General features: G+C 29.9%; 2 protein-coding genes across 4 annotated transcripts; one reads left to right on the top strand and one right to left on the bottom strand.

The window, feature by feature from the left end:
- Window positions 1-2,628: 2,628 nt before the first annotated feature.
- LOC111630780 (zinc finger protein 37 homolog) lies at window positions 2,629-7,250 on the top strand. 2 transcript variants are annotated; one of them, XM_023374927.1, is made up of 4 exons: window positions 2,629-2,740; window positions 2,936-3,217; window positions 4,616-4,831; window positions 6,798-7,250. In XM_023374927.1, exons 1-4 carry the CDS (start codon window positions 2,738-2,740, stop codon window positions 7,122-7,124), a joined length of 828 nt encoding a protein of 275 aa, XP_023230695.1. In that variant the 5' UTR covers window positions 2,629-2,737; the 3' UTR covers window positions 7,125-7,250. The 2 variants fall into 2 exon arrangements, with proteins under 2 accessions (XP_023230695.1, XP_023230696.1); XM_023374928.1 differs by lacking the exon at window positions 4,616-4,831.
- A 7,685-nt stretch (window positions 7,251-14,935) lies between these two features.
- On the bottom strand, window positions 14,936-19,443 carry LOC111630760 (zinc finger protein 64 homolog, isoforms 1 and 2-like). 2 transcript variants are annotated; one of them, XM_023374906.1, is made up of 4 exons: window positions 19,316-19,443; window positions 18,439-18,639; window positions 16,994-17,170; window positions 14,936-15,068 (listed from the first exon to the last, which is right to left on the bottom strand). In XM_023374906.1, exons 1-4 carry the CDS (start codon window positions 19,328-19,330, stop codon window positions 15,036-15,038), a joined length of 426 nt encoding a protein of 141 aa, XP_023230674.1. In that variant the 5' UTR covers window positions 19,331-19,443; the 3' UTR covers window positions 14,936-15,035. The 2 variants fall into 2 exon arrangements, with proteins under 2 accessions (XP_023230674.1, XP_023230675.1); XM_023374907.1 differs by lacking the exon at window positions 19,316-19,443 and adding an exon at window positions 19,009-19,108.
- Between the last annotated feature and the right edge of the window lie 3,286 nt (window positions 19,444-22,729).

A 22,729-nucleotide genomic window follows, 5' to 3' on the forward strand; every position in this document is an offset into this window, starting at 1 on the left:
ATGTGCTCTAAATTTAAAGGCGCTATTGTAATAACAACGTCGAGGAAAAGTTTTAAAACTGGAGCCAGTTGACTACTTACATTAATTTGACTTTTTGGTCACATCTTTTAATTAATGACGGGGAAAAAAGACTGAAAATAAAACTTTTAATTAATTTTTAAAAGTTCAAATTACATTTTCAGCACGAAATTCACCAAACGAATCTTATTTATTTATTACTTTTTTGTAAATCTAATGAACGAAATGTTTAAAATTCAAAACTTAACTTGTATTGAAGTCTGAGCTGCTTTTTAAATTGGATATCTGTTTATGATTAATAAAAACTTTTTCAAAAGTTCAGTTTATATGGATCATTAAAGTGCTTTTTCTTTTAAAGATATTTGTCAATATAACTTATATTTGGGAGGATTTCTATCTATTTAAAAAATTCTTGCATAATTTTAAAGTGTTTCTCTTTTAATATTAAATTAACTGATTTTTAATACTAATATGGTTAGTTCATATGTTTTACGAAATCGTGAATTTTATTATGTTTTATAGATGGATACGTACTTTTGACTTTCACTGACATCATTCTAATATTTTTAGGATATTTATTGTCATCAATCTCTGACCCAATACGACTATATGTTTTATACTTAGAATTATCATATAAATTCAAATTATTTTAAACAAATAATTATAATCTATACAAGACGTAAAAATTAGTTTCAATTACGGTTCTATATTTTGTTGTAGTTTTATGATTATAGCTTTGAATGTAAACGTATTCAAAGATTTGTCAAATTTATGTCATGTCAAGGAAATCGCAAGCTTTCGTCGTTGCAGTGCAAAATACAATTATACGTGTTTTAAATTCTAGGTTGTTCTAGAACCATTTGTAATACCACTGTGTTTAATAATACTGCACGAAAGAATTTTCATAAGTTACAATCTTTTATTAGTGAGTTGATAGTTAAGTTTTGAATTACTGTATTAATAAAGATTTGTGATGTGAAAACGTCATTTGTTGATTGTTTTGTTGGAAATTATTCCGTAATTCCTCTGATATGCAATTGCATCTTGAGTGTAAAGTGTAACACTAAACATCATAGAAATAGTTGGTAATTTACTGGTTAATTTAAAATTTATTACTCGGGTATTTTTATTTCTGAATAGTGTTTTCTTAATTCTAATTATGTTCCAGGATATACAATTCTTTCAGTAAATAATGCTTTAAGTACATTAGTTTTTTCGAAATAAAAATGATTTTGTTTAATGCAATTTTGTCAAATCCTTTGAATTTTGTTCTTTGAACACACCAGAAGACAGCCTTTGAATAAAATGTGCATTCTCTAGTTAAATATATTTGCGTGCTCACCTGAAAGTAAATGGCATAACTTACATGATCGATTACAAGTAACTAAAATTATATATAATATAAATTTAATAATAATTAATTTATAACATAATTTGGATTAAAAATAACGATGCTAGATTTTTATATACGAAAGATTCTACTCCATAATCTGATAAGAGTTTAGAAAATATTTTGTATTTTTTTAGATATATAAACTTATTAGCAGATGAGCCCAGAATTGCACTGGGAAAAAGTGAAGGTTATTAGATCATTTCTTACTCCTAATGTTTCTACTAAATTATATTGTAATATTTGGTATATATTTATAGAAGTTATTTTTTGTAAGAGTTTATCACACTGAGTGCCCAATCTAACTGTTTAAAAAATTTTTAAATAGTATACTGTAGAAAATAAAAAGAAAATTGAAAATGTATTATATTGGCCACTAGGCGTTGTGAGTCCTTATGTAAGATAATCTTTACAGTTATATATCAGGTCTTACCTGTTTCCACTAGGAACAAGAATTTGGTTCCCCTCTTCCGAGGCTAAATAGAGAATATTTAGATGTGTCTTAAATAATTTCCATTTCCCGAAAAAAACGTAAAAAACCGCATCTAAAACGGTACAGTAAAAGCCGAGTTCTTCACGGTAGTTCTCACCGTTATCACGTAAATGCCCTTTCACTCATAGAGATGAATCTGGACAGCAATAAATCCACAAGGTATAATTAGATCGATATTTATCAATTAAACCATAGTGAATAAACCAAGTGAATCATCCTGGAAAATGAAATTTCATCATTATTCATCAAGTCAGGGAATCCAGAATAACGTAGAATGAACTCTGTATTCAGTCAATCTGAATTCTTATAACTGCTTCCTGTGGGATTACATTAAAGACAAATTGTAAAGGAAGAGCAAGAGGGCCATCACTGACTTCAAGAAAGAAATTTTGAGTGTTTTATATGATAATATAAAAGTGTTTTATATGATAATATAAGGTTTAAATTGAACGTTACACCGTTGTAAAATTGATCGAAAATTTTAAAACAAGATTACGATTAATGATTAGTGCCAAAAACCATGAAAGTATATATACGGTACTACTACAATATTTTGAGGTAATATATATTGATAGCTTATTGTCGATTTTATGGTTTAAGAAACCATAAATACTAATAGAAACTTTAGTTCAGATCAGTTTAAGAATAAAGATTTGTATACAGGATAATGCAGTAAGAATATATTTATATATAAAATTTTACTTTTCTTTTTCTAACAATTATGCACAATTGATCAATTTCACATTATTGTAGTGCATTGTTGCTTTTTCATCTTGACAAAATTTATAAACTGAATTATAAAATTTACAATATTAATATTTGAATTCAAATCAGAAATGGTAAGTAAAATTTTAGTTTGTTTTCTAACACATTGCATATTGTTGGAGAACCGTTTCATTCTAAATTCTAATGAAAAAAAAATTGAAATTCTGATGTCACATTGAATAAATATGTATATTTTAACATTATTTTTTTATATGTAAGTAGAAAATATTTGTTAATAGTATAACTACATCAAAAATATTTTTAAAAAGGATGAAGAAAAGTTATATCAATGCACTGAATGTGGAAAAAGATTCAAGTATAAACATGTGTTAAACAATCATATAAGAATTCACACTGGAGAAAGACCGTTTGTTTGTAATATTTGCGGAAAACGATTTTCCCAGAGTGGACATTTAAGTGGTCACAAAATAGTACATTCGAAAACACGAAAATTTAAATGCAACTATGAAAACTGCACTTTTAGTACTAAGTACAAAAGCAGTTTGTCGGAACACGTGAATAAACCACATTCACAAGCAAATTCATCTCAAGTAATTATCTTTATTTTTCGATATTTAAGTCCGTAAAGATTTACTGATTAATAATATAAACCGCAGTTATATGATAGAGTGTACAAAAATTTATTAACTGATGTTTTTAATAATAAACGAAACTGTTGTAATACAGTAGACCCCCCTATAACGCTTAGATACGTTCCACGCTAATCGAATTTTACGTTGTAGGAATGATTAAATACATGAGCCAATCGCAACCCGATAGGTGGGAACTTTACGGACTAAGGCTGTTCGAAAGGTTTTCTTCTATAAAATTAACCGATTCTAGACTAATTCCACTCAACATTTCCAAAACACGTATAATTTTTTGGGAGAAATCCGTATAAACTATGCTATAAACAAAAAATTATAGGATTACTTACCGAGTGTGTACCGTTCGACTACGCCGTTGCTTAAAGCTGGTTTTCGTTGCGGAACAGCACATGAAACGGCGGCCGCGATTTCTAATAACGAATTTTTCGCAGAAAAATAACTTGACCTTTGGAGACATCATTAATATAAATAATTTTTATGGCCGTTGAATAAGAAGTGTTTCTTTCACAAGAAATGTATAAAATTAGTGCTGTATTAGACTTACGGTACCTAATTTACATACTGTACAGACGATAATAAACTCAACTTACTAGCCTAAAATCTCCGTAGCGTGTTGCCAGGCGGCAGAAAGCATATATATAATTATAATAAAGTTACAATAAATTAAGTTAATATATAATTATATATACAGTACCTAATTTATATATAATTAATATATAATTATATGTACAGTACCTAATTTATATATAATTTATATATAATACTAAACAGACGATAGCAAACTCAATTTAGCCGCTCCGTAGCGTGGCGCAGGGTCGGAGGAAAGTAGTTCGGCTGCTCATCCACTATTGGTCCAGACTCTATCAATCTTGTCGCGAAACGACGTTATAGGAGGTACTTTATACGAAAGTTGCTACAATTTTTTCGCTACGTTATAGGAATTGTCGTTATAGGAACGTACTTTATAGGGGGGGTCGACTGTACTGTATTTTCATTTTTTTTATAATTTGAAAAACCGTGTTTTTCGTAATTAGTTGTTAATACAGTAATTACCTGTTAAATTTCTTGTTATGTTAGCGTACACTATTTTATCATAGCGTATGTATATTTTAATAAGAGTTATAAAACAGAACTCGTTTTAAATTTCAAAGTTACTGCGATTAAATAAATCATAGTTATAAATTACCAAGTATATTTTCCTTCTATGACCATTTAAAATTTATAGAAATGAGAAAAATTCTTTAAAAACGTTAAGATATAATTTCTTTTTCAAAATAAATTAATTTCAATTCTTTTTTAATGTATAACAAATAATTTAGTTGTAAAACGTATGTTAAATAGATTTCGTCAAAAGAAATGAAAGTAAATAAATATCCATGTGATTCCTGCAATAAAAGTTTTTCACGTCCCTCTTTTTTGGAACGGCACAGAAGATCTCACACAAATGAACGACCATTTTCATGCAATATTTGTAACAAAAGATTCAAACAAAAAGAGCATTTAAATAATCACATCATAAAGATTCATCCACAGAAAGAAATTGAATCATGCTGCAAAGTACGTAAAAAAGTTTTTCGAAATATAATCTATCAATTCTATCAATAATTAATCAAATACTGTAATTATTCAAATATTTGCTGATTAGGTCTTATTCTGAATAAATTATTACTTTATTTTTAAACTGTAATTTTTAAAATTACAGACATACATTTCTACTTTCTTTTCTTTGTCAGTCTATCCTTTGTTAATCTCCAGAAAAAAAAATTGATACATAAAAACCGAGGCTACATATGAAAAGCTTAGGGCCAGATGCCCGATTATGTTCGTAAGAACTTTCGGACTGGATTGAAAGTGATATGAATTCGATTGAAAATATTATCATTACCTGGCACTGCGACGATGTCACATTTTGTAATTACCAGTTGTAATTAATTAACTTCATACAGCAATCTTCATAGCCTACTACCATTCATTAGTATTGTTTATGTAAATTGAACTATTAATATATAAAAAAGTACAGTATTATATAAATTAGTACATAAGCAACAGCATTTATACCCCAATATCGTTTAAAATTTCCAAAATAACATGTCAAATTTTAGTAAACTTTGATATAAATATATTTGAAATTAAACTGTTAATACGTTATGTCATTACGTAACGAGCAAAGTTCCTGTTTCCATTGAAATACGTAAAGAGCTGTTACTTATACGAATAAAATAATATGCTAATTATAGTTCAGATTCTTTCAATAAAGGCCACACCATCTTTTCATATAAACTATTACTTCACATGACGCAAAAATTTATCAACTTTAAGGAAACATTTATTTTAACGAAATAGGAATTCATTTAAGGTTAAAATATTTTGGTAGATATTTAAAATGAATTCATATTAATGTACTGTGTATAAAGATTATCATGTAAAAATATATTCCATCAAACAGAAAATTAAAGTATTTACTATGTAAAAGTACTCACTTTCATTATGTGAAGACAACCACTCTCCCCCTCCAAATATATAGGCCTATATATATATTTGTGAACTTACTTGTAGTAATTTTTGCTTATTTACTTTATATCTTTTTTAATTATGTATTCGCGTGAACCTTAACTGTATCTTGAATAACAACCGAAGTTGTAGGAGGAAATTACTATTTTACCANCAGATGCCCGATTATGTTCGTAAGAACTTTCGGACTGGATTGAAAGTGATATGAATTCGATTGAAAATATTATCATTACCTGGCACTGCGACGATGTCACATTTTGTAATTACCAGTTGTAATTAATTAACTTCATACAGCAATCTTCATAGCCTACTACCATTCATTAGTATTGTTTATGTAAATTGAACTATTAATATATAAAAAAGTACAGTATTATATAAATTAGTACATAAGCAACAGCATTTATACCCCAATATCGTTTAAAATTTCCAAAATAACATGTCAAATTTTAGTAAACTTTGATATAAATATATTTGAAATTAAACTGTTAATACGTTATGTCATTACGTAACGAGCAAAGTTCCTGTTTCCATTGAAATACGTAAAGAGCTGTTACTTATATGAAACAAATAATATGCTACTTATAGTTCAGTTTCTTTCAAAAAAGGCCACAGGATCTTTTTATATAGACTATTAGTTCACATGACGCAAAAATTTATCAACTTTAAGGAAACATTCATTCTAAGGAAATACGAATTCATTTTAGGTTAGAATATTTTGGTAGATATTTAAAATGAATTCATATTAATGTACTGTGTATAAAGATTATCGTGTTAAAATATATTCCATCAAACAAAAAATTATAGTACTTTACTATGTAAAAGTACTCACTTTCATTAATTACAACAGTAAATTAAAAAATAAATTATAAATTCCATTCTATAAATTTATCTTCAGAAAATAAATGTTTTAAATGATGTTGTTGACTTTAATTATGATTTGAATATACAATGATAGTCATTTTAGTTTAATTGACTGAATTACATTATATTATATACATTTTTAAATTCTTAGGCAAGCGTTGAATATATTCAAGATGTAAAAGATGACATTATAGAGAAAGAGCAGAAAGAATCAATGGAAAAACCATCAACGAGTGGTAAAAAATCTCAATCAGTAGAATGTGAAGAAGCTGTTGTGGAAACTCTTAGTAGCGATTCAGAAAATACTGGAATTATGAATAGAGATGAATATTTAAACATGAACGAACTGGAACATTTACCAGAATTGGAAATATTTTCAGAAGTGATAGTTGAAGGATTCGAACTAGAATGTCACATCTGTGAAAAGAAATTTGAAGACGAGGTGTCTCGTAGAGAACACGAAGCAAAATTTCATTAATTTGTTTAACTACTTCTGAATGTTATTTTGCAACACAAATGATTTGGTAACGATGTTATAAACAATATAAATCTTGCATTTTTTTTCGTTTATTATGAACTTTTCATTTCTTGATACATAAAATCTAATTGGTAATTACGTTTTGTAAATATCTTCATTTTTAAAATTGAAATTTAAAGAAAATATGAGTAAATTTGTGTTCAACTCATTCATTTTATTCAAGTCAACAATTTATTAGAAACACATTTATTGTTTGAATATAAATGTAAAATTCAAAATTTTTTTCCTTATTATATTTTCCATTCATAGTTTTATGATTTTCAAATTGTTTGTAGTTATATTTACTGTTGACCGAATTAACGTAAACAATTCTTGTGTTTTTATGTTTCTATTGTTCTTAAATTTTTAAACACTTCTATATTAGAATTCCAAACATGTTCAACAGAAAAAAAATGAAAACGTTTGGAAATGCATAAAATTATTTTTAAATAACGACAAACAAGTCTAATTGCTGATAAAAAATACAACAATGTTGGATTATTTCTCACCTTATTTCGGAAGTTATATTAAATTTAAAATTTAATTTAAAGATTTTAATTTAAATTTATTTAAAAAATTTAAAGGGGGTTGTATGAAATTTTGCAATAATAAGTTTATGTAAGAAAAACTTATTATTGCAAAATTTCATACAACCCCCTTTATAATATTTTTCACATTTAATTGTTATCCAAACAAGAAATTGAGTTGCAAAAAGTTTAGGTCAAGTTAATCATTTTGACTATTTGTATGACAGTCAAATTGTTTTTAGTTTTTTTGGGAAAGATAAGCTTAGCACTTGAAAACGGTATGCACATGACTAACATTTCGCTTTGATGTTCCAAGATTATCTTCATGAAAGGAAACCCTTAAGTTTAAAATTTGTTCTTTATACATATTTTTATTTTTTAATCCCGAATATAGGATGAAAAAAACAGAAGGAATTACAGCTTTCTACCGATTTTTTTTTTTTTTTTCAATTTTCAATTGCTTATATTTCAGTAACCTATTCATATAAAACTAAAATTTTAAGAAAACAATTATCTTTCCAACGAGATATTCAGATTTAGTGTAGGGATTTAGTGAACAGAGAAATGAGCCCGGAAAAAAGGAAAATCTGATTGTTATATAAATATCAGATAAACCGGGTTCTCAAATAGATCTACGCTATTNATATAAAACTAAAATTTTAAGAAAACAATTATCTTTCCAACGAGATATTCAGATTTAGTGTAGGGATTTAGTGAACAGAGAAATGAGCCCGGAAAAAAGGAAAATCTGATTGTTATATAAATATCAGATAAACCGGGTTCTCAAATAGATCTACGCTATTGTAAGCTTAAATGTGGAAAATGTACAGTTTTTTTGAGTGTTTTTGAAAATCGTAAAAATATGCTTGAGTTTATTTATGTGTATTTATTTATGTGTATCTTGCTAGTCACATAACTATGAAATATGGAGTAAGAAAAATGTTTATTAAATTTAATTCTTTTGGTTACAATTTTTGTAATAACTCAGGATGTATTTCTTCATAATTCTAAGTTTAGACTATTTACAAAAAGTCAAAATAAGTTTTGAGTCTATCTTTATCCTTTTTTACACTACCACAGAAGTAACAGTCTTAAAAAAATTTGCTTTGAAGAACTCTTCTTAAAACACAGGTAAGAATTGGTAAAAAAAAACTTCACAAGGTTAAAAAAGATCAAGTGTCAGCCTTTCGTTGTAGGTTTCTGACACTTTTACAATTAAAAACTCAAAGAAATTCTTCACCATTTCCATTTTTATCCACTTTTTAAAACTGCTTCTGGCCCTCTGGTGGTAGTTACGAGTATCTACATTATTTGCATATAATTACAATTTTTGTAATAACTCAGGATGTATTTCTTCATAATTCAAAGATGGACTCAAAAGTTATTTTGACTTTTTGTAAATAGTCTAAACTTCGATTGAGTTTTTAATTGTAAAAGTATCAGAAACCTACAAGGAAAGGCTAACACTTGATCTTTTTTAACCTTGTGAAGTTTTTTTTTTTTTTTACCAATTCTTACCTGTGTTTTAAGAAGAGTTCTTCAAAGGAATTTTTTTTAAGACTGTTACTTCTGTGGTAGTGTAAAAAAGGATAAAGATAGACTCAAAAGTTATTTTGACTTTTTGTAAATAGTCTAAACTTCGAATTATTAATTCTTTTGATTCATGAGGGAATAACAGTTTAGTTCCTCCCAAGGCGATACTTGAGTACAAAGTCATCCTCAACTATCAGCAAAACCACCACACTTTCTCTTCATGTCAGAAGCATGGCATGATGTCCAAATGGTGCTGTTGTATAATTTGTATAAAACGTGAATGGTCAGCTTCCAACATCGCTCTCGTTCAACGTTTGCAGATAACAGATATTTTTCCACCGCTCTCGTATTGTCGCTTTCCCTGAGTGCCTGAGAATTTAGACATTTATTCTTTAATTCGCCATCTTCTATTTGTTTCCACGAATTCTGAGCACTTACTTTCAGGCATATGTGAACGTCAGGTAACATGTTATCATAATTTTATGTAAATTAGCGGTCAGATTAGTTATCTCAACTGGTATCTGGATCATGATACAGAAAGATTTCACGGATCTCCTTCATTTCATCTCATTTACCATTCCGTACGTATAGAACGAGTTAACCGGAATCAGCATTCTCACATAAGCATTTCAAAGTTCTTAATCGACAAAAAACGTTAATACATTCATCTTAATTTATGTACCACATTCGAACGCTTTGTCTGTAACTACGAGAATCTGATGAAAAACATTTTGTCCGATGTTCGAATTTCGAGGGAAATTAGAAGAGTTTAGAAAAAAAAACGATAATAAATCGAACAATTTTATTAACATTTTACATTAACGACATGCATTTCGAAAGTTTGTAGCAATCCATTTCAGTCATTCAACTGTTCACATAGTTGCAATAATTCTTTTCATTGAGAGTGACAGCTCTGGCTTGAGGTCAAATGAAAAAGTCATTAAGTTGTAATTATTAAAATCAAATTACAATACTCAATAAAAACATATTTCTAAATTAACTTTTTTGTAGGAAATAATGTTTATCGTGATTAATTTCAATTGTACTTTAAGTTTCTGTTTGTGTTGCTTTATCCTCCTACAAAATTTTGGAAACATCGGTTTTTGAAAAAATTCTTCCCCTCAAATTTTTCAAACAGTTTAACTTCTGGAAAGTTGATGGTTTGAAAAAAAAATTAAAGAAAAAGGAGAGTGACAATTCTCACTATTTCTCATCTGTAGATTTTAGCTGTACTAAGCAACAATTCTATTATTAGAGATTATTAATCTTTTCTTATCCCCTTTGGTAACAAATATGTGGCATCAACTGAAACACTATCATTATTACTATTCTTTCTTAATTTGCAACATCGTTTGACTAGGGAATATTCTATTCTACATCTTTTAAGTTCTTTACGAACATCTTGTATACAGAGTAATGTACGATTTAGATCATTTCTGTTTACGTTAGTATTAATGTCAGGCACTTGATCTTATACAATTTAATTCAGAAAATATGAAGGAGTTACTGGAGTTAAATCAGTATCGTTATATCTAGCCAAACTGCGAAATGGCAGGCCAATTTGGGAACTGGACGAACTTCGGTATAATACAGTATTCAAGACTGTATTAACAGTCTTGAATACGTTATTCTGCAAAATTTCGATATAGATTTAATGTTTGTTAGGCAGAAAGAAAGATTAGCTATACAAGTACCATAGAAGCCGTGCATTCCCATATAATTGCTATTAATTGATTTTGCAATTCACGTTACCTGATGAAGCTATTTCAGGAAACAAACAAAAGATGTGGCTTGTTTTATTTGAAAACAAAATTAAATTATATTTAAAACATAAGTTTAGTCAAGACTAAACTTCTACTTTTATTTTCTTATTAGGCTATGTTAAATCCATTTTACAAAGTAATATGCCCATCACGCTATTTCAAATCCGGATGATATTTGTAATTATTCCGATTGATTCGTATAATGCGTATATGTTTTATACGCATTACAGGATTTCTCCTCTAGGAAGAAGTATTAAAACGTTTACGATGAAATTATATTTTTTCAAACTGTTTCTAAAGAGTCTGTTCTAAAAATCAATTCCTGTATCCTGTTGTCAGTAGAAATACAAACATTGCGACAACCATCAGTTGTACCAAAAGAAGCAAATTTTTCACAGTTTAGTATATAGTGATTCAAAGTTGCATTTCCTAGCGAATAGTAAAGACATCTATCTATCTGAAGAAATAAAATTAACTTTAGATTTTTTGCATTTAAACGAAATTTATTTGTACGTATCAGAGCATTTTTTTTCTGTATAAGGCTACTGTAGATAATAGGGAAGAAAATCTCAACAGCTATCCAATAATTCTGTATACCAGAATTAAAACTGGCATACAGAATTATTGTAGCAGTAGTTCTCCGATAATGGATCGTTTAAACATCTGTCTTGATGTTATAAATAATTTCAAGTGTTAACATTGCTATTCTGTAAATTTTGCAAATGTTTTTTCGGGTCACGTGTATGATAGCCGACCTGGTGGGGATTTAGAACTCAAAGTTCCACTTTTCTGACACCAGAGTGTGTTGTTTGCTGACAAGATTTCCGACAAACAGACAGGGGTTCAGTTAATCTCTCGCGTCAGGATGAGTCCAGGGGGAAGAAACCACGTATGTGGGCTGTGGCGAAGGAGGCAAGTGAAGACAAGTGTTTTACAACTTAAAACCCTTTATTTTAGAAACATTCATAGCTTACATCAGATTTATAGTTCTACTTCCTCGGTCCTTCGTCTGTAGAGGCCCCGGGGCATGCAAGTCTAAGTCCTTGGGCGTTGTCGACGGGATGAGATTCGCTGCGGCGTTCCGGGCGGCACAAATTCCTCACACTAGCACACAGAACTATATCCAGAGAGCGGTTAGATGAGATTGTGAGAGAGCGTTCTTCTTACTTTGAAGTCCCAGGATTTTTAAGTTTACTTTTGTCTTCCGTAAATTTGATCAGTTTCTCGCCCTTTTTCTCTCTATCCGATTGCTGTCTTCCTTGTCTCCACGTGCAAGATGAAACCTCTTCGGGTCACGGGAATGGTCCGATTCGAGGTGTCCATCTGGTACCTCTTTGTCGACTCTGCCCGGTGATTGTTTATAAAACAATAACACATTCACTTATAATTCAGGCCGTTCTTTATACCCTTGTTTGATGTCAAAGAATTTTAACGATCATTTCATCTATCAAAAATTTTCCATTTTGTTCAAGAAGGTTTAGGTTTATCTCGGCCAACATTTCATAGACTCGCGAGTAAATGATCTACCTGTTTATAAGCGCTCGTGTCAGAGTGTGTATTACGCTAAGACCTTGACAGATAGTTTGACACATACTGGAACAGTTCCGAGTCTTGTTGTTCACATCTGGTGTGGTGCGAGAATTTCGCGGTTTACTCGAAAACGAGAATAATCTCTTGTCTGGAACCCACATACGCGATTATTCTCGTTTCCATAATGGTACCACCTTATACGCTACAGTTTATGGTACCATCACAGTCATTTTCAGCCGAATTCGTTACTGGCATGATAATTACAATTAATTAATTATGGTAGGTTAAATCTTCAATTCGCTATTAATATGCCTCGAAACCAAACCTATCATTATGATCACAAATGATTCAAGGTGATTGTTTTGTTATTTCAACTTTATTACAGTCAAAGTTATTTGTGGTAACCCCCAAGTAGGGAAGAGGCCTCAGCGTGGCGAGGGGGAACTAGCGACAGAAAGCAGCGGGTTAGAGGAACCAAAACATCCATCCAAGCTCCTAGGCTTCCATCAGCTAAATCGGGTGAGGTTGGTGCTCTGTAATGCGCATGCGCGAATCTGGCTTTTTGGATTCTGTCAATACAGTGATTCCACTCCGCCACTAATGTTCGAATATACAATAGCAATCTTATTTTTTTTTCACGTGTAGTATAGAAATTTGTAATAAGATACATAATGCGGTTATAATAAAATATTGTGCGATTATTTTCATAAAATTAAAATTAATATGTATTTATTTTTTAGAAAACACAAGGGAAGCGGCGCATCCACTGCTTCCAATAACGGCACGCCACTGATCTCTATTTACTCTATGATAAAATGACCTCGTTTAACTCTGTTTTGTTTAGCGCTTTGACGGCTAGGAACGTATCCCCCCGCGTTATGCGAGGTCTTACTGTAATTTCTTTATTATACTTTCCGTCCATATCTGTAATATTCTTCATATTTTTTCTTTTCTCAACAATGAATCACATAATCTTTCATTTGTGACATATTACTGCTCAAACTGCTCGCCCAAGCAAACTACATCGATAAACGTAGTCTTTCGTTTCTCGATGTCACCTATCTAGAATAATATAATGATTAGAAGTACGAAATAGTCTAATAATCTTAACCTTTGTTGTTATTTTTTGCCCGGTCACCGCCTGACTCATCAGCTATTATCTTGTAATATACTCGAAATGGGTTAATGATAATAATAATAATAATAATAATAATAATAATAATAATAAGCGCATAGCCTTAACGGTTAGGAGTTAAATGTTGAAATTTGGTTAAAAGTCAGGGTACATCATTAAATGCACATTAAGAAAGAGTTCGTGGAAATTCTCTCTGGCGAAGAAAGGGAAAAAGTTAAAAATAAATAAATAACAAAATAAAACTAAACTATGTAGTTATTGATAAATAAAAATTTTTACTTAACTTTCTTCACAAAGTTAAGTAAAAATTTAACAAAGTTTACATTCGAATTACAGGCTAAATTCACAAAACTCCAATCTATATATTGATATATAATCGAGACTGGTTGATAATAATAATAATAAGCGCAGAGCCCAACGGTTAGGAGTTAAAAGTTGAAATTTGGTACATAGGATACGTTACGAGAACGCACACTAAAAAGATATTTTTCGAAATTCCCCCCGCCGGGGAGAGGGACAGGATTAAGGCCTAACACTTCCAACAATGGAAGTGTCAATAATGGAAGTATTAAGAGAAAGCAACGTGCAAGATTTACAGGCGCAGATGCGGTTTTTTCGATTTTGCAAAAAATCGAACATTTATTAACCCATCTAAAAATTTTCTGATTAACCTGGAAACATGGGGACCTAATTGTTGCATTCTTTGAAAACGGGTAAAATTAACTATAACATTATAATCTTAATCTTCGCTATCGTTACTTTTTGCCCAAGCAACGCCAGACCTATCTGCTAGTTAAATATAAAACAATTATTTTTTACAACATGATTAATTTTTAGACTTATCTGTTTAAAGGAATTTCAATTTATACGCTAATTCTGAGTTTTAAACATATACTTGTATTGGGCCAGAAATTGACGACAATAAAAATACATAAAAATATTACAATGATGGCATTAAAATTCAATAGTACGTTCCCATATGTGAAATGTAATAAAGTTAACGATTTCGTAAAGCATATGGACTGACCATATTAGTATTTAATTAAAGATAGAAAACATCCCAAGTATATGTTATATTGAAAAAATTCTTTAAAAGCAAAAGCTCTTAAATTATCCATAAAAACTGCACTTTTGAATAAAAATTTTATTGATGATGAATTAATATCAATATTTTTCAAAGCAAATAAAACTTCAATAGGAATAGTTTTGAATTTTGAAAAATTTCTTCATTGCATTTTCAAAAAAATAATAAATAAAAAATTAATAAAGTTTATTTAAAAAATATGGTGCTGAAGATTTTCAAAATGTAATTTTAATTTTGATAAATTAATTGGAAGATTTTATTTTTATCCTTTTCTATTTTCGCCATTAAAAAAATTAGATATTAGCCGCCCTTTCGAGTTTTTTCTGCCGATTTCTGCAAGAAATTATATTTTGTTAGGTAAATATACAATAGAAAATAACATCTAAATACTTCTAATAAGTGATTATCTGGATACAATGATATTTCATGTTTTAAATTAACAATGATTTCAAATATCAGGGGGTAAGGCATTTCAGTATAGGCCATTTTTAAACGATTAAGATTAGGCTTATTTTGACACAACATGCCTAGTAAATAATTTACCACGGACATTACTTCCTGATAAAGATAGTAAAATATACTGATGTTTATAAAATCATTGAAAGCAGAGAAAAACTTAAAACACTTTACAAACAGCCTGTTTATCTGGTAAAATTCTACAAATAACTATTTTGTTTTTACTTGTGTTCAACTAGCTGCTCAGATAATAAATTTTTATTCGAAAAGGTGAAATTATATAACTATAATTTAATACATATATTTATATTATTTCAGTAGCCCATCGTTATATATCGTTATATATTCTCGAGATATAAAGAGAACACGATATATCTGCCGCCGAACGAATCGCGACATCAGATAATAAAAATATCAATATATATCTGAATACTAAAACTTCTGAGCTTTCATTAAACAGATTATACACGCTATAAAATCCTTGTTTTCTATTCTTTCATTAGCAGGTGTTTTTTATATAAACTAAGCTTAGATTTTTAATACCGAGTTTTTTGTCGTTTTATCTTATTAAATGACATTAACTTAAACATTGATACAATGAATGCCCAGTTACAATTATTTTTCTTTAACAATGACATTTAAAGACAAATAATGTCGATATACATACAAAATATCAGTTGAGATTTAATTATGTACTATTAAATTTCAAAAGGAATAGCTTATTGAAAAAAAAATTGCGTAATTTATATTTTTCAATAAAAATTATAAATACAAGGTTGAAAATTTAAAAAATAAATATTGAACGTATAATACAACATAAAAATTTTTAAAATTAAAGATAAAAGTTCTGTACACAGTAAAATAAAGTAACTGCTGAAATAAAACTTGCTATTTTATTTCGAAATAAAGAAATTTTTTCCTTACACATAAGACAATGAATTCGAAATATCGAATTTAAAGAAACTCATAAATGAGGAGATGGCATCAAAACCAATAACTAACATCTTTCTATATCAAAAAGTAACATCAATAATAATTTATATGTCCACCTGTTTTGCTTATTTAGATGTTGACAAATTTATTCTTTCACTTGCAGTGGTATATTCAAGAACAAATACTTGAATAATATATCGTATTTCGTTGAAAAAAGAAATTCAATGGCAATTGTAATTTAAAATTTATTGACTGTAAGATAATAATATTTGGAAGAGGAAAAAATGAGGTATTCGCGCATACTTATGTAATTTACACTTGAATATTTACATAATTTTTAATTTGTTTTAAGTAAGTTCAGTAACAAATTTTACTGTGTGATATATCAGGAAATGCTGACAGGAAACTACACCATATTTAATATTAATTATCACACTGATAAAACCACAAATTAATGTCACGTTATCATTATAATATTTATTTTAATAGCTTACTTTAATATACCTAACGGATTACTAATTTAAGAAGAGAAATTTGAGACTTCATTCGAGATAGTCTCGTGTGGATTTGCCGATGTAGACCTGTCGATGAAATGTCGCAGTGACTAGTTAATTCCCCACTATTATGATATAGATTTATGTTTCCAGTATCGATATGTATTACTAATTATAAAATAAAGGTTTTGTAAGCTATCTATAGACTGTGTGAAAATAAAAATTATAATAATATTCTAGAAATCACGTTACATACAATTTCTCTTCTATTGATATAAAGTATAAATAACGCTATGATATGTTTAATACATTAAACACAAATATTGTGTTGTAGTATTCAATTTATAACGTAGTGTTGTAAATAAATGCGTTTACCTTCAAATTATTTTCATCATCATGGCGTTGTTTATGCACAAACCATTTCTCCTTTGACCAAGTGCTGAAGTTGCACAAATCACATCGAAATGCCATTTCAGTTTCTTGTTTATGTTGAGCATTCTGTGACTTGTCATCTGTTTCACTTGATACCGCAGCTGATCTTTCATCACATGACTGTAAAGATAAAATATGAACATACTGTTCAGAGAATTGTAAAGACTTAATATGATAAAAAGAAGTTAAGATGAGAAGTAATTAATCCATAGCTTAACTTATTTATTTTTCACACTGAATTTACTTAATTAATATGTCTACATATTCACTTTAATATAAACATTTTAAAGTAAATTAGAAAATGTGAGAACCGAGGGTTTAACATAAAACATTTTATACTTAAAACTGATATCTTAGTTAATATTTTTAAGCACAAAAAATATAGCACGTATATTTTTCTTGTCATCTGCACGCTTTCTATTATTCACAGGTAGAGAAGGAGTTCCTGAAAAAACACGAAATTTAGCAGGGAAAGTACGAATCGTGGACAAATCCGATTGGTCTACTGATTTCTTTTAAAACGTAAAAGTGATCTTTCATACTTGCCGTTTGTTCTGATACATAAATCACTAGACATCTAGAACTTTTATTCATAATTGAATGTGCTATTAGACACGGAGAATCGTTAACAATTCTGTGTATGTTTCTGCCTAAGATACTTGGGACGTGTCAATTAAAGAAGAGTAAAAACAGATGTTAGTTTAAATACAAAATTTCTCTCACTACTTCCCCAGGTAACTATAATTAATAATATAAGCTTTCTCATTAGGAATAGTTCTATTTGATGATCGTTTATGTAGATGCGTATATTTAGATTAGCTTCTATAATATTATAAAGGTACTATATTTTATTGTTTATTTGTGGGTGTAATTTATACATATATGATCTTTTTGCAATTCCTCTTGTATAAATATAGTCAGATATGATTTAGAAATTGAGATTAATTCCTTCTCCGAATTTGACCTCCCATCCTCACCACTCGGACTAACCACTCGGATCACGAGTGGTTTATCGCGAGTCAGAATGCAAAGTAAAAGAATTATTCTATCTGTATCGTGCTGCTAAAATAGACAGATATACGACGATCTTTTTTAAATATATACATTTATAGCCATCCTGTGCAAGGTGAGCGGAGTCTTACGTTTTCTAGTCTCACATAATATAGATTTCTGTTTTCGGTATAGATATGTATTACTAATTATAATATAAAGATTTCTAAGCTGTCTATAATTGAAAATAAGAATTATAATAATTTACTATAAATCATATTATATACAATTTTTCATCTATTTGATATAACATAAAAATCGCAATGATGTATTTGTTATAAGAATATTTTGTTGTCATATCTAATTTATACCGTAGCTTTATAAATAAATCAGTTTACCTTCAATTTTTCTTTATCGGCATGACGTCGTTTATGTATAGATAATTTCACCTTTGACGAAGTGTTAAAGTTGCACAAATCACATCGAAATGCCATTTCAGATGACTGTTTGTGTTGAGCATTTTGTATCTTATCATCTATTTTGTTTGATACTGCAGCTGATGTTCCATCACACGATTTTGAAGATGATTTCTGACTCTTCTGTTCAGAGGAATGTAAAGACATAAATATGAAAAAAATAATTAATTCTTCTCATAACTTAAGTAAATTTTACACTAAATTTACTTAGTATAACAATGTATTTTTTTAGTATGAACATTTTAAAGCAAATCAGTAAAAGATACGTACAATAACAATATTTTTGTGATTTTAAGAGAATATTGTGAAATGAATAAAAATCAATGCAATCAATATAACTTTTAAATCATTTTCAATATTCAATTATTTTTCTTATAAATATATACACTGTATAAGCTTTACGCTAATTTATTTTTTTTCGTGTTTATTGTTTTTACCCTTATTATTTTTGAATTTAAAAAAAAATTTAACAACTTTTACAAATTATTTTACATGTATATCCATATAGACGTCCTTCGCTATCTATCATATAAGCAAACTAAGCACTTCTCAATTAAGGGGTGCAAAATTTCAAGTTATATTTTATTCACATTTTCTCTATCCTTTCAAAAGAAATATTCGTTTTGTTAGTTATTATAAATTATTACGTTCGCTACTATTTTTTTAGAAATATTTTCTTGATATATAAAAACACAAAAGTAATAATATATATATATTTCGATAAATATTAAAATTTCGAATAACAGGTGTTGCTTAATATAAGTAATGTCTTACAAAACAAATTCAACGCTTCACTTACTTTTTTTGGTTCCATTTAATAATTAAGAATTTAAATTTTAAAATTTAATTTATAAATTTCGCAAAGAAGAAAAATAAAATCAATAATGGACAACAACAATGTAAAATTTGTCAATTGTTCTGTCAAATTCTGCCCATTTTTCAGCTTTAAAAGACAAAAAACGACTTTAATTATTTCTTTGTAATTATAAAAATTTTTACAGGAAAAAATACATTGAAGTTTCCGTTCCAAATTAATTTTATAAATTATTTCAAAACAAAATGTGTTTCAAATTTATACGGACACGAAAAAATTAAAGTAAAACCGAAATTTGCTGCATTATGTGACAAATGTTTTATTAAAAATAACATGGATTTACATGTTTCCACACTGCAAAATAAGAATTTTAATCAAACATTAACATTTTGTCACTGAAAATATTATTTTTGAAAATTTTGTAGAAAAAAACTGTTACATATTTATCCGGACAGGCACTCATTTCATGACTTAAATAGGATATTGTTTTGTTTTAAGTATTAAAATATGCAAATTAGCTTACATATCTCATTGTAATACTTTATAATATTTCAATGTGGTGTGCTTTTAGATTCAATGAAACCACAGATTTAGCATTTATAACTCAAAGAAGGAATTCAGAGAAGTGTCATGCTTCAAAATCATCTTTTGGACGCTGGACCAAATATTTGTGGACCAAATTGGATCCTTCAACAAGACATCGCCCCTGTGCATGCCTCTAAATGAACAAAAATGTGATTTAAACGTAAAAATATTAATCTGATGGCATGGCCTGGTAGAAGCCCTGACCTGAATTCAATGGAAAATTTTTGGCGGATGATGGTTCGTACAGTTTATATCAATGGAAAGCAGTTTTCCACATTTCGTGATTTGAATGCAGCAATTTCAGATGCTTGGGATAAACTTAACATTGAATTTCTTCAGAATCTAATTGAAACAATGCCTAATCATGTATTTAGTCTTAGATGGAGTTTAACACCTGCTTAGGGCTGCACTCCCAAACAACCCGACTTTTGAGAAGTCGAATCCCGAAGCGACGGCGGCAGCTAAAGGCCTTGCACCCGCTCTGGGCCAGAGCCCCGATCAGGGTGACTTGCACCGCAGTTCGCAACGTTCGTGCCTCGGTGGAGCGACACATCCGGGGCGGACAGATATAACACCGGAGATCCCTCCGAGGAGAGGAAAGCCGGCCACCTTCAGCCACCAGCCCTTACGACTGATGCTTAGAATTGACTCCACCGGTCACGGCTTACTACTGGGCGGGAGAAAACGCGTCGGCACGCCGGGAGTCGCGGCGCGGACTCGCCCCGTAAAGGTCCGCCGTATCGCCCGCGCCTCTCCCGTCGGCTAGCGTCCCGACTGAATCCCCCGCCTTTCGACTTTCGAGGGCCACCCGTTTACCTCGAAGCGGTTTCGCGTGCTCTTGACCTCTCTCTTCAAAGTTTTTTTCAACTTTCCCTCACGGTACTTGTTTGCTATCGGTCTTACGGCCGTATTTAGTCTTAGGTGGAGTTTCAAAGTTCCAGCCGTATTTAGTCTTAGGTGGAGTTTACCACCTGCTTAGGGCTGCACTTCCAAACAACCCGACTCTTGAGAGGTCGAATCCCGAAGCGACCGCGGCAGCTAAGGGCCTTGCACCCGCTCTGGGCCAGAGCCCCAGTCAACAGATTCGACCTCTCAAGAGTCGGGTTGTTTGGGAGTGCAGCCCTAAGCAGGTGGTAAACTCCACCTAAGACTAAATACGGCGGTGAGACCGATAGCAAATAAGTACCGTGAGGGCAAGTATTTAATGTAATTAAGTTAAATGGTGGTTACATTGGCCATTAACTTGTAAGGAAACTTTGCAATCTGAAACTTTGTAATTTGATCCAAATAAATATGTAACAGTTTTTTGTACAAAATCTTCAGAAATATTATTTTCAGTGACAAAATGTTAATGCGTGATTAAAATTGTTATTTTGCAGTGTGGAAACATGTAATTCTATGTTATTTTTAATAAAACATTTTTCACTTAATGAAGCAAATTTGGGTTTCACTTTCGTGTCCGTATAAATTTGAAATGCACCTTATATCTAGAATTTAATGACGTAAAATTAAATAGAATTTATTTTACTAAAGTGTCTAACGGAAAACATTGAATGTGCTGTAAATTGCAAAAATCCTCACTGCCGAATGGAAGAATGTAAAAGTGTATGAGCTACAGTGTACTGTATCAAATGCAAAATACAGCTGTGCCTTGGTAAAATAAAAATTGTTTCAAAGCCTATCATATGTAAATACAAAATGTCAAATAATGTACAAAAATAGTCAAATAAACCATTTTTTACATGAACGAAAAGGTTTACATTTTGTACAGGTATGAGATCCATTATGTCATATATGACACATACCATATTTTAATGACCAAAACAAAAAATAACTATTAAAATGACAATTTACAAATAAGTGACACCTAAAGATGAAAAGCATAACAAAACTTTAACAAAAATAGTTTTTTTTTCAGTAGTGGATCTCAAGAGGATAATCAGGCCTTGAATACAGAGTTGTAAAAATTGCTTACATACAGAATTGTATAGAATACAGTCGACCCCCTATAATACTGTTGATTTTTCCGTTTTATATGAATTCCATGTTGTACGAGTCACTTAGATTTTACAAATACGTGAGCCGTTCACAGCCCGGCACACGTATTTGTAAAATCTAAGTGACTCGTACAACATGGAATTCATATAAAACGGAAAAATCAACAGAGTTATAGGGGGGGTCGACTGTACAGTACAATAGTAAAATTACATGTGGTGAAATTGCAGGTATACCAAAAAATTGGTTACGTATAGTAATATACAATGCAACAGTTAAAGAAAAAATACTTGAATGTTTAGAAAAATGTTAAAAGCTTTAACTGCATTATGGTTGTTTCACCGTGTTGAAGTTGGCACTACTTTTAATGATAATGACGATTTAATAACAACTTTCTATAAAATTGTCTAAATTGAACAATTTACATAATCTTTCATGAAAAAACTGGTGAGACAAGGTTGAAATAGAAGAGATTAGCAGTATTATCTAAAGTAAGAAAGCTTTTGTAAATTGAGGCATAAGAATAGTAGAAGCAGAATTTACAGTAAGATTCGACATGTGAATATAATTCACATTTCCTAGACTACAGCTTAATTTTATGCTTCATTCTTCCTACTCTGGTACTGATCACAGATGCTGTAGCGTTCAAAAAAAATTAATGTAGTGTTACGACTTTGAGACACAAAGTACGAGAGGTGTTCAAAAAGTATCGGACCTTTATTTTTCCTGCGTAAACTAATGATGCACGGAAGGTCTCTTTCGGTGGAATTGTAAAGGAAACAGATGTGCACAGTCCTGAATTTTTTCCTGCCTGCAGGA

This window comes from Centruroides sculpturatus, unplaced genomic scaffold (assembly GCF_000671375.1).
Source record: "Centruroides sculpturatus isolate CEXI.00-Female unplaced genomic scaffold, Cexi_2.0 scaffold638, whole genome shotgun sequence".
NCBI lineage: Eukaryota > Metazoa > Arthropoda > Arachnida > Scorpiones > Buthidae > Centruroides > Centruroides sculpturatus.